The 12,737-nt window shown below is 43.3% G+C and overlaps 1 protein-coding gene across 4 annotated transcripts in view; it reads left to right on the top strand.

Annotated features, from left to right (window-relative positions):
* The window catches only part of FGFR2 (fibroblast growth factor receptor 2), a 119,229-nt gene extending 108,397 nt beyond the window's left edge, over positions 1-10,832 (top strand). For 3 of the 4 annotated variants that reach the window (XM_008950993.3, XM_024930382.3, XM_008950985.4), the window contains 5 exons: positions 1,084-1,206; positions 1,773-1,843; positions 3,663-3,800; positions 5,386-5,491; positions 9,142-10,832. In XM_008950993.3, coding sequence (XP_008949241.1) covers positions 1,084-1,206; positions 1,773-1,843; positions 3,663-3,800; positions 5,386-5,491; positions 9,142-9,306 — 603 coding nt within the window. In that variant the 3' untranslated portion in view covers positions 9,307-10,832. Of the gene's footprint in view, positions 1-1,083; positions 1,207-1,772; positions 1,844-3,662; positions 3,801-5,385; positions 5,492-9,049 lie in introns of all 4 variants that reach the window. The other variant, XM_034931619.3, reaches the window with a different exon arrangement.
* Positions 10,833-12,737: the final 1,905 nt, after the last annotated feature.

Here is a 12,737-nt window from a genome sequence, read left to right as displayed (position 1 = left end):
TCAGGAGGCTGAGGCAGGAGAATCGCTTGAACCCAGGAGGCGGAGGTTGCAGTGAGCCGAGATCGCACCATTGCACTCCAGCCTGGGCGACAAGGACAAGACTCCATGTTAAAACAAAAAAAACAAAAACAAAAAAACCTAAACAGAGGGACCATTTTAAAAAACAAGCAAGAAATCAATAGCATCTGAAGCCACAGAGGAGGAACAACTGAGGAGTTGGAGGACGTCATTTGCGTCTGACAATTCAGAGGTTCTTCATAAGCTTCAGGAGAGGCAAGAGTGGAACACAGATTAGAATGTTTGAGAAGTGACCAGGAATGAAGAAGACACAATGTTGGATTTTAACCAACGCTTCTGAAAATTCAGGTTTAAAGGGCAGGAGAGCAAGTGTTGAGAGAAAAGATTTTAGGATGATCAGATACAGATCTATAAGCAGCTGAAAGAAAGACACCGGTGTGGCTGGACAACTGGAGATAGAAGAGAATATGGTTATTTAGTCTACCTTCGCTCTTCAAAATGATCATTCTATTTATTTATAATTCCAAAACAAATACATGTCGTGTTCCAGGCTCTCTGATGATCCCAGTTGACCTGTCTTCTTAATCTTAGAGCCACAGTGCGTTTTCTTTTCTTTTCTTTCTTTTTTTTTTTTTTTTGAGACAGAGTCTCACTCTGTCACCCAGGCTGGAGTGCAATGGCATGATCTCAGCTCACTGCAACCTCTGTCTCCCAGGTTCAAGTGATTCTTGTGCCTCAGCCTCCTGAGTAGCTGGGACTACAGGTGCACACCACCACGCTCGGCTAATTTTTGTAGTTTCAGCAGAGATGGGATTTTGCCGTATTGGCCAGGCTGGTCTCGAACTACTGACCTCAAGTGATCCGCCCACCTTGACCTCCCAAAGTGCTGGTATTACAGGCATGAGCCACCGCACCCGGCCACACTGTATTTCTTATAGTATACCGCAACTGTTTTTTAACATCAGCTATATTTTCTATCTGCATTTTAAGAAATGAACATATACCCTTTTTGTTCTGGCGGTGTTTTGAAATTAGTTATTTCTCTTGCTTCTTTCTTGATTTCAGTGTATTCATCGAGATTTAGCAGCCAGAAATGTTTTGGTAACAGAAAACAATGTGATGAAAATAGCAGACTTTGGACTCGCCAGAGATATCAACAATATAGACTATTACAAAAAGACCACCAATGTAAGTCGATGGCAGTAACACAGTGGGCAGGGGCGGGGGTGGGGCTCAGAATGTTCCAGGAAGAAAGGCCGTCAATGTTGAGAGCTGGGTGGGATGGATGGGGACCCATTCCCCTGCCCCGATTCCCGTTCTTTTGCCTTACTATTCACAAACTCTCAATATGCAAATTTAGCCTCTATTATGTCAATTTTAGTAAATGTGAAACACTTATATACAGAATAATCAGCAACCGCTAGGATTTTCTTACGGTTCTCATCAAGAACTTTCATAGCAAAAACTACAGCTTGGAAGTTACTGGTTTAATTTTTGCCTAATAACTGGTCAAGGAGCATCTGTGTGCTAGGGAGATAAAGGATAGAATCCAAGGAGATGGCATTTTATTAACGGCCCAGACCTGTGCATCTCACACATTGTTCATGGTCCTCATTGGGACTGATTTCTGCTCTATTGACTGACTAGTAAAAACCGAGAATATCAGCTCTTAAACAGGGCATAGCCCTATTGAGCCTGCTAAGATAAATTCTTTTAAATATATTTAGTTTTTGCATTTTCCTCTACATTTGCAGGGGCGGCTTCCAGTCAAGTGGATGGCTCCAGAAGCCCTGTTTGATAGAGTATACACTCATCAGAGTGATGTGTGAGTAACTCTCTTTTCTCTGGCTTTTTCCTGGGCTTGAGCTGCAAAAATACTGTACGTACTTCACCTTTCTTCCTTCTTTAGTGGCTGCTGCATTTCACACATTCGTAGAAGGTGCAGGATCTGGCCTTAGAAAGGACGGATTTTATGGTAGGCTGATAACCAATGCTCTGTTACTAATCTGCCTGGCTTCAAAGAGCACAGAAGGTGGAACTGCTGACCTCCCCCTGCCAGAGCGGAAGTCCTTCCCTTAAACATATTCATGGATGTGCGACTACAAAGCGGTTATCTAATTCGCCAAGCTCTTGGCATGTTCTTCACTCCATTAAAGGAGTAATCCTGGAGCTTTTCCCACTTACGAGTAGTTTGTCATATTTCCCTCTAACCCAGATTTGTCCTTAAAGAGAGGAGCTGAGTGAGATGTGGTCCAGGCTGGGGACCTCCACAGGGTCTACTCTCTATGTTTATCCCTCAACAAAAAGGTCTGATCTTGCTTTGGCATCCTTGATAGCATTCTAGAAACACAGTAGAATATTTCTATTATGATATACTGACAAAACCAGTGGGGTCAGGCTCCAACTGATATTTTAGATTTGAAAATTCAGTTGAAGGCTGTGTGCAGTGACTCATACCTGTAATCAATCCCAGCACTTTGGGAGGCCAAGGCGGGTGGATCACGAGGTCAGGAGATCAAGGCCATCCTGGCCAACATGGTGAAACCCCGTCTCTACTAAAACTACAAAAATTAGCTGGGCGTAGTGATGCGTGTCTGTAATCTCCACTACTTGGGAGGCTGAGGCAGGAGAATCGCTTGAACCTGGGAGTCAGAGGTTGCAGTGAGCTGAGATTGTGCCACTGCACTCCAGCCTGGCAACAGAGCGAGACTCTGTCTGGGGAAAAAAAAAATCACTTGAACTATTTTTTATTTGTATGAGCAGGAGGAGTTCTGGGTAGGCATTAATTCTGTGCTACCATAGTTGGTCCTCTCAACAATCCTAAAAAAAAGACATGACGATCCCATTTTTGCTGTGAACAACTGAGGCACAGAGGCTGTTCTGCCTGTCCTGTGCTGCTGCTTTTGCTCTGTAGAAAACTGCGGAGTGAAACACCACCATCGAGTACAGAAGGTTGAGTTTCCAGAATGACCATGACATAGCTAAACCTGGCTCTCTCAGCTTGCTCATCCCAGAGATTGAGCCTCCTGAACTTGGCACAGGAAGTCCAAATCTCTGAAGAGTCAAGTGTAAATAAATTGTGGCCTGTGAGATGCGTTCAGTTTTGTTGTGTGCACCTCATCTGGGGCATGTGATTCCTCATCCTAACCCCAGCCCTGTGCTGATTGCCTTTGCGATCTTAGTAAGTTCCAGAGCCTCTGTGCAGCAGATGTTCCGCCAGCCACACAGGGCAGCTGTGATCCTGCGGAGTTGGCTTGCTGGCCTTATTCTGTCAACTGCCCATCCTGGTAGATCACAACCCTTGGGTCAGGCACATAAGGAGTTGGAAAGGAGCGTAAAGGCTTTGAAACTGAGAAACTGAGATCCTTGCATTGCTAACACATTTAAGACAAGCAGCTCTATTCCAGAGTGATGGCAGTTTGCCTTTTTGTCTATTGATGGAAAATTCCATCAGCACATCCCTGTGTCATCATCATTCGGGGATGCTCTTGCAGGGCAGGAAAGAGCACATAGGATGAGCTGCAGGAGGGCCCATTTGTCTTTGAACTTCAGAAGTGAGGAAGTGTTTATGTCTCAGCTGGGCGTGTTTAGGTTTTGGCAACGTGGATGGGTTAGTAATGCCGTGCTTTCTCCTTTTGTTGCAGCTGGTCCTTCGGGGTGTTAATGTGGGAGATCTTCACTTTAGGGGGCTCGCCCTACCCAGGGATTCCCGTGGAGGAACTTTTTAAGCTGCTGAAGGAAGGACACAGAATGGATAAGCCAGCCAACTGCACCAACGAACTGTAAGGGCTGTTGTCTTTCCTGCCAGTGGACTTGCCACACCAGTAATACCTCTCCTGATGTATCTCATTTTTGAAGGCCCCTGATTTCCTAAACATGCTCTAAGAAGAATGGCTGAAGCTCTCTGGGCTCAATCCAGAGCTGGGATACATAGCGACACCGACAACCATTACTTGTCTGAGAGAAAGAACATTATTCTGAGTATGGAGAGGGCTTTGGATCAGAGGGTGTCTGGCTGCCTGGCTAAGGGCTCCTGACTTTGCAGAGCCAGCAGGAGTGGTCTTCCTGGGCCACTGTGCTGCACCTTCTGCGGTCTCCCGTGGAGTGACAGGAAGACCCACGGGTCAGGAAACAAGCTAGAAAGCCGCGGGGCCGCCCTGCAGGGTGTAGGATTAAGGAACCAACACAGCCTTTCCCTGGTGGTTGTGCCTGGCCCCCGCCTGGCCCCATCGTGCCCAGTGGAGAATCGGTGTTTCCGGAACTTCTCGAACCATTGAAAATTGCCATTACAGATTGACGCCAACCACATTTCCTCAGAGCGAAGGAACTCGTGTTTGGTTACCTAGGTCTCACTTGTGTTTTAGTGCAGAGAATTAAATATGTGTCCAGGCGCCCTCCTTAGAGTACCAGATCTGCCTGTAAAACCATGAGCTGGTTTCTAGCAAAACCTGCCTCACACTTTAAGTGGAGTTATGTTGTGTTTGTGACGTGTGCCTGGTGCAATAGAATCAGTGCTTTGAAAGGAGTCTCTCTGCCTCCTGCCTCAACCCCTCCAGGATTAACTAAGAAGAGTGATTGTCCCAGAAACTGCGGTCTATTGTGTATCATTTCATGGGGATTTTATATCAGTAATCCCGTGAGTGCTTTTCGGTGTACCGTGGATGTCTGATGAATGGCCACATTTTATAGCATATTATATAAAGGCATTTATTGTGCTCTTTGTCATTCCTATTTTTTTTTTTTTTTTTTGGTAACGTAGAGGATCTGTCGAAACCCAAAATCAAGATAAGACCTGGGAAGCTAAGCCTATCTAAGAGTTAATCAGGAAGTTAGTGTGCAGCCCAGTGGTGGCAGATTAATTCATCAAAAACTTGAAGTTGTAGTTTTCAAATTTTATTTGATTTTTTTTAACTCAGGAAGCTGTGTCAACTAGAATCATTAAGACCCAAAGCACTGGGCAGATAAATAGTAGAGCTGCTTTGGTGCAGGGCAGGGTGTCAGGGGAGGGAAGACTGGAGACCAGCCTATGGAAATACGCATTTTCCTTTAGCCTCCAAAGCATCTTTAGGGTGTGATGCCATTGTGAGATGTCACTGTGGCCCAGGGTTACCAGGGAAAACACATAGCTGTGTCTTTCTTGATGGCTCCGATGCCTTTCTAACATGTTTTTGTAAGTCAAAGTGCCTTTCGGAGGAACTGGCAGGGAAGCTTTTGGGAAAGTGATTCATGACCTCCTAATCTAGTTGCTTGGAAGGTTCTGATGCATTTTCCTAATTTACACCACGTCCCCATATTGCCTATTAAAACTGACTATAACCACATACCCAGTGCATATGAAATTAATTCAAGAAAATCCATTTTTCCCAGGTACATGATGATGAGGGACTGTTGGCATGCAGTGCCCTCCCAGAGACCAACGTTCAAGCAGTTGGTAGAAGACTTGGATCGAATTCTCACTCTCACAACCAATGAGGTAAGAACTTCCTTCTAGAAGCCCCTTGTCCTTGGTTGTCTTGTGAGACATGCGTAGTGTTTTACACACACACTCCCCTGTTGGCTGTTGGTTGGAGTCTGTGGTCTTGTTTATTCTTTTTCCATAGGGTCAGATAGTTCAACTATGGGTTCCTCTCAAATCATGATTTTTCTCAGAACTTCATTTTGTGAGTTCTGACTCATGAAACCAAAGACAGAGGGACATCCCCGAGGCTGCCTTCAGCGTAGCTGCTGGTGGAGCAGTCTGGGGTGTGTGGGAGAGTGGGAAAGGGGAAGCAGTATTCACTTGCATTTTGGTGTGCATGGGAAAAAGCTTGGATTCCTGTGCAAGTTTGATTCTGTGCTTTGGTCATTAGTGGGTAAACTGATAACGTTCGTCATCATTTGCTTGATGGAATACAATGAAGTTTTGTAACACCAGCTTCTGTTACCACAATACTGTCCTATGTGATCCTGTTGGTAATGCTATATGCCTTGCAGCCTCTTTCTAGGTGTATATAAACATACACTGTTTTCTACAATGAGCAACTTACATGATTTTTACATAAAAACATGTACCTTTTGTTAAAATATTTATTTTCCCTAAAATATTTATGCTCTCGCCTGTAATCCCAGCATTTTGGGAAGCCGAGGAGGGCAGATCACCTGAGGCCAGGAGTTCGAGAGCAGCCTGGCCAACATGGCGAAACCCTGTCTCTACTAAAAATACAAAAATTAGTTGGATGTGGTGGTATGTGCCTGTAATCCCAGCTACTTAGGAGGCGAGGTAGGGGAATCGCTTGAACCCAGGAGATGAAGTTTGCAGTGACTGAGATTGCACCACTGCACTCCAGTCTGGGAGACAGAGCAAGACTTCATCTCAAAAAGAAAATAATAATAATTTATGATCCTTGCCAACAAAATAAACACTCGTCTGTCACTCACTGTGCAAATTTAGCCATGTCAGTGGCTCCTTCAATATGCAGATAGAGTGCCTTTTATAATTATGGAAAGCATATGCTCTGAGCAGGAAAGATGATAAACCCATCAAGTCTAGTCAAATCTTAAGATAGAGAAATTGTTAATGAATGTATTTTGAGATATTTAATGAGGATGCACAATAGTGTTCTTTTACACAGGAAACTAACTCCAAACCATGCAATTGTCTCAACAAGAAAAAAGTTAAGGTCCCCCAAGTATTTTAGAAGGAAAATAATACACTTAATTTCTGATTTAGAAAATAGGTTTAGAGTGATTTTTTAAAAAGTAATAATCAAATGTAGTGATATGAAGTCTTAGCTCAGCAGCTTTATCTTATGTGTCTGACTGTGGCCTGTGCTGGATAAAGGAAGAGATTGCACTTAAATGAATACAACTGACCTTCAGAAGTTGAAAGGAAAGGAACGGTTCAAGGGGGGAAAGAAACCAACTTTCTTCTTCTGCCAAAATTGTTGTTTCTAGTATAAGTTCCTTTAACTGTAGACTTGGAATCTACTGATATCCCTGTTTTTTTCCTATCAGATCTGAAAGTTTATGGCTTCATTTAGAAACTGGGAAAAGTTGGCCAGGCGCAGTGGCTCATGCCTGTAATCCCAGCACTTTGGGAGGCCGAGGCAGGCGGATCATGAGGTCAGGAGTTCCAGACCAGCCTGGCCAACATGGTGAAACCCTGTCTCTACTAAAGATACAAAAAATTAGCCGGGCGTGTTGGTGTGCGCCTGTAATCCCAGCTACTCCGGGAGGCTGAGGCAGGAGAGTCGCTTGAACCGGGGAGGCGGAGGTTGCAGTGAGCCGAGATCATGCCATTGCATTCCAGCCTTGGCGACAGAGCGAGACTCTGTCTCAAAAAAAAAAAAAAAAAGAAAGAAACTGGGAAAAGCACTAAAGTTCTATTTTAATGATCTCATGTCTATGCTCAGAGTGATTTATTTATATATTTACATGTAGAGTGGGTCCGTTGATACTGAAATTTGTATCTAGTACCCTAAAATAAAAAAGCAGAATGCCATATTGTCTGGTGGATATAAAAATCGAAGTTTCTTTCCTTCTGAAAATCATTACCATATGCTCAAGAAAAACGGTTCCATTTAGGACAAAATTTCGTTTTTATCATTGTAAGCAAAAAGTTCTCTTTTGATGTGGTGGGCGTGTTTGTTTCCAGTTGTGTGGTTAATGCTGATGTTGTTGGAACTGACACATTCCCCTTCTGGGATGGGGACTCTTTCTCTTGCCAACCCTGGTGATGAATTAGAGGGTTTTGTGTGTGTGTGTGTGTGTGTGTGTCTTTAAAAATGTCTAGTTGCCGACATTCCATGGGCTCTTTTCTGATAACACTGAGGCTGTTTGTGCTGTGGTCTGCACTTTTTGCCCCCTCTCAGCAAAACCACATGTCATAGAATAGTTGTTGGCTTCTGGATGTGTGAGCAGAACTGCCCCACTGTGCCAGCCCAGTGGAGGCAGAGAGACCCACAAGTTCCCAATTTAGAAAGCTTTTCATAGCTTCAGAACAGGGGTTGGCAACTGCTTTCTGTAAAGGGCCAGGGAGTAAATATTTTCAGCTTCGCCGGCCCTGTGGTCTCTGTTGCAACTTCGCCACTGTAGCCTCAAAGTAGCCACAGACAATATGTAAATAGATGTGTTCTAGTCTGTCTTCTAGTAAAATTTTATGGATCCTGAAATTGGAATTTTATATAATTGTATATAAATTTTATTCATTTTAATCCTATAAGATATTCTTCTTCTTTTGATTTTTTTTTTCAACCGCTTACCAATGTTAAAGACCATCTTTAGCCCTCAGGCCATACAAAGTCGTCTGTGGGCACCCAAGTCGGAGGAAGTGTCACCCTGGAGTGATCCAGAGGGCTTTTTGCAGCACCAGCACTGGATGCCTTGGGGAGCAGAGGACACTTTCTGAATCTCGAACCTTCAAAACTTTGAAACTTAACCTATATTTTCCTGAAGTTTCCTTTAACTGTGCATTATGGATTTAACATACATGAGTATGTCTAAGCCTTTTTTGAACCTGTTTACATTTTCAACTCGGAGAGCTTCTGAGAGTAATCAGTTACATCTGTTAAATTACCCGCTGAATGAAGAAGTATTCCCCTTCAATTATCCCCGAAACTACAATAGTAAAATGTAATTCAGAAAATAAATATTCATAGTCTCAACTACTTAAAGGGGGTCTGGGGACCCACAACATGTTACCGGTTTTCATTTTGCTGGGGCTCGCATTTGAAGCAAGGGCTCTAGTGAGGAGGTGGTGTGGACTCAGCGGGTTATTTAGATCCGTGTGAAGCCGAGTTGCCTGCCCAGCACCTATAGCTCAACTAGGTTTTATTGTTCTCTACCTGCCAATAGTTGATTTATGATGGGTTCCAAGAGAAAAGCTAAGGACAGCCTGGGGTACATCAGACGTGGTCTCAGGGAGGTCTTCGTGGAAGTCAGGTGGGCTGGGTCTCTGTTCACCTTCTAGGGGTCTCCTGTCCTGTCCCGCATCCAATACCCACATCTCAAGAGTTTGTGTTTGAAATAAAACTCTTCTCTTCCCTTCTTTCAGGAATACTTGGACCTCAGTCAGCCTCTCGAACCGTATTCACCTTGTTATCCTGACCCAAGATGAAATAAAACGTCTCTCTTCCCTTCTTTCAGGAATACTTGGACCTCAGCCAACCTCTTGAACAGTATTCACCTAGTTACCCTGACACAAGAAGTTCTTGTTCTTCAGGAGATGATTCTGTTTTTTCTCCAGACCCCATGCCTTACGAACCATGCCTTCCTCAGTATCCACACATAAACGGCAGTGTTAAAACATGAATGACTGTGTCTGCCTGTCCCCAAACAGGACAGCACTGGGAACCTAGCTACACTGAGCAGGGAGACCATGCCTCCCAGAGCTTGTTGTCTCCACTTGTATATATGGATCAGAGGAGTAAATAATTGGAAAAGTAATCAGCATACGTGTAAAGATTTATACAGTTGAAAACTTGTAATCTTCACCAGGAGGAGAAGAAGGTTTCTGGAGCAGTGGACTGCCACAAGCCACCATGTAACCCGTCTCACCTGCCGCGCGTACTGGCTGTGGACCAGTAGGACTCAAGGTGGACATGCGTTCTGCCTTCCTTGTTAATTTTGTAATAATTGGAGAAGATTTATGTCAGCACACACTTACAGAGCACAAATGCAGTATATAGGTGCTGGATGTATGTAAATATATTCAAATTATGTATAAATATATATTATATATTTACAAGGAATTATTTTTTGTATTGATTTTAAATGGATGTCCCAATGCACCTAGAAAATTGGTCTCTCTTTTTTTAATAGCTATTTGCTAAATGCTGTTCTTACACATAATTTCTTAATTTTCACCGAGCAGAGGTGGAAAAATACTTTTGCTTTCAGGGAAAATGGTATAACGTTAATTTATTAATGAATTGGTAATATACAAAACAATTAATCATTTATAGTTTTTTTTTGTAATTTAAGTGGCATTTCTATGCAGGCAGCACAGCAGACTAGTTAATCTATTGCTTGGACTTAACTAGTTATCAGATTCTTTGAAAAGAGAATATTTACAATATATGACTAATTTGGGGAAAATGAAGTTTTGATTTATTTGTGTTTAAATGCTGCTGTCAGACGATTGTTCTTAGACCTCCTAAATGCCCCATATTAAAAGAACTCATTCATAGGAAGGTGTTTCATTTTGGTGTGCAACCCTGTCATTACGTCAACGCAACATCTAACTGGACTTCCCAAGACAAATGGTACCAGCGTCCTCTTAAAAGATGCCTTAATCCATTCCTTGAGGACAGACCTTAGTTGAAATAAAAGCAGAATGTGCTTCTCTCTGGCAGCTGGCCTTCTGCTTCTGAGTTGCACATTAATCAGATTAGCCTGTATTCTCTTCAGTGAATTTTGATAATGGCTTCCAGACTCTTTGGCGTTGGAGACGCCTGTTAGGATCTTCAAGTCCCATCATAGAAAATTGAAACACAGAGTTGTTCTGCTGATAGTTTTGGGGATACGTCCGTCTTTTTAAGGGATTGCTTTCATCTAATTCTGGCAGGACCTCACCAAAAGATCCAGCCTCATACCTACATCAGACAAAATATCGCCGTTGTTCCTTCTGTACTAAAGTATTGTGTTTTGCTTTGGAAACACCCACTCACTTTGCAATAGCCGTGCAAGATGAATGCAGATTACACTGATCTTATGTGTTACAAAATTGGAGAAAGTATTTAATAAAACCTGTTAATTTTTGTACTGACAATAAAAATGTTTCTACAGATATTAATGTTAACAAGACAAAATAAATGTCACGCAACTTATTTTTTTAATACTCGTGTCTTACCAAATGGTTTCCTGTGCTTGGAGGTGCTGACTGCGTGCTGTTGTGAATGCAGGAAGGGCAGGGCTGCCAAGGGTCTTATGTGCTACACACGGGGGTGACTTGCCAGAGGGGTTGACTGAGACCAGCAGTACCTGTGACAGGTTGAGGTTGATCCAGTGGAAAATCTGAATCAGTTGGTTGGAGCCCTGGCTCGGTTGCTTACTGGCACCTCAATGGAATCATCGTTCCTTTCTGAGCCCTACCAGTTCCCCAGAGGAGCAAACAAAGAGCCACATGGTAGAGAGCTTTGCAAACTGGAAGGTGACCTAAGGATGACAGGTATTGAGTAGGGAAGACGTTCAGAACATCTGAATCCTGGGGACTTAAAAACCTTTTAGGCTGTTTTCTTCATGATGTATGGAGAGAAGGATTTGCTTCAAATTTTCCAAAAGAAAACTTGGACAAATGTTCGAATAATTATTTATTTTCATACCAGCAACGATCTGAAGAGGGAAATGGAGTTTTGCCTGTCAGTTAACAAATGTGAATCTGTGACTCTTAAGGGTCTGTTATATCTACTTGCCAGCCTCATCAGCAGCAGGAAAGGGAATTGAACATAGGCCAACTTCTCCTGCACTTCAGCCAGGCTCTTAGAACCTTACAGGGCCATTGGTAAAGAGTGCTGTCTTTGGGGTCTCCTCTCTGTTTGAGGCCATTCATGGTGGAGCAAGGTGTAAAGTAGCATCTTCACGGGGGTTCTGTGCATTCCCAGGGGACAGGGTACCCTGCATCCACCACACAGCCTCTCCATCCCTCCTCAGGGAGCTTCTCTGCATCTGGTCTTGTGGGGAGTTCCTTAACCCCACACATAGGAACATAGGAAATTAAAACATGGCATTTATAGTAAAACGTCTGAACAACTTGAGCTGCTATGAACTGAGGACTCCACCTCCAGTTTTGAAAACAAGAAATGGGGCTGCTACCTTATACTGCATCACTGAAGATTGCTTGCAGGGCTGGGTCCAGAGGGCTCAGCTAGGACAGAGGAGGAAGCTGAGGCTCCGCTTGAGGTCCCTGAGGGTCACATGGCTGGGATGTGGTCTAAGGAACAAGACTGCAGCCTTGTTCAGTGCAGGAGAAAGACAGTGGACTGTGGGCTTGGACAGAATTGATTGGTTTGTTTCTTACAGCTGGGTGATTGTGCGCAAATCCCAGCTTCTGTCTGGATGTTTGTCTCTAGGTGAACCTGGTCCTCACCAGCCTCTCGACTTGCCATGAGGATTTGCTGTAGGGCTTAGCTGTGGCAGACAGGACTCAATAAATGTTTGTTTTCTACTTCCTGAGAATTTTTTTCTACATTTCAGTGATTTTAGTATATCCACGTTGTGTAACCATCACCACTATCTAATTCCAAAACGTTTTCATCACTCCATAAAGCCAACAAATTCCCATTGTTAGCCACTTGCATTTCCCCCTCCCCCAGTCCTTGGCAACCCCCAATCTGCTCTCTGTCTATGGATTTGCCTACTCTAGACATTTCATGTAAATGGAATCATATGCTATGTGACCTTTTTTGTCTAACTTCTTCACTTAATGTTTTCAAGATTTGTTCATACGGTAGCCTGTAACAGCACTTCATTTCTATTGCCAAATCCTATTCCATGATATAAATTTACTACATTTTGTTTATCCATTTGTCCATTGATGGACATTTAGAGTGTACTTTCCAGTTATGAATAGTGCTGTTATGAACGTTCATGTACTGGGTTTTTGTGTGGTCAGGTTTTCATTTCTCTTGGGCATATATGTAGGAGTGGAATTGCGGGATCATATGGTAACTGCTAGACTGTTTTCCAAGGTGGCTGCACTATTTTACATTCCCACCAGCAGTGCATGAGCATTCCAGTTTTTC

Source organism: Pan paniscus, chromosome 8 (genome assembly GCF_029289425.2).
Source record: "Pan paniscus chromosome 8, NHGRI_mPanPan1-v2.0_pri, whole genome shotgun sequence".
NCBI classification, from domain to species: Eukaryota; Metazoa; Chordata; class Mammalia; order Primates; family Hominidae; genus Pan; species Pan paniscus.
The sequence above is the reverse complement of the archived record's forward strand: the minus strand, read 5'-3'. Positions and strand labels throughout refer to the sequence as shown.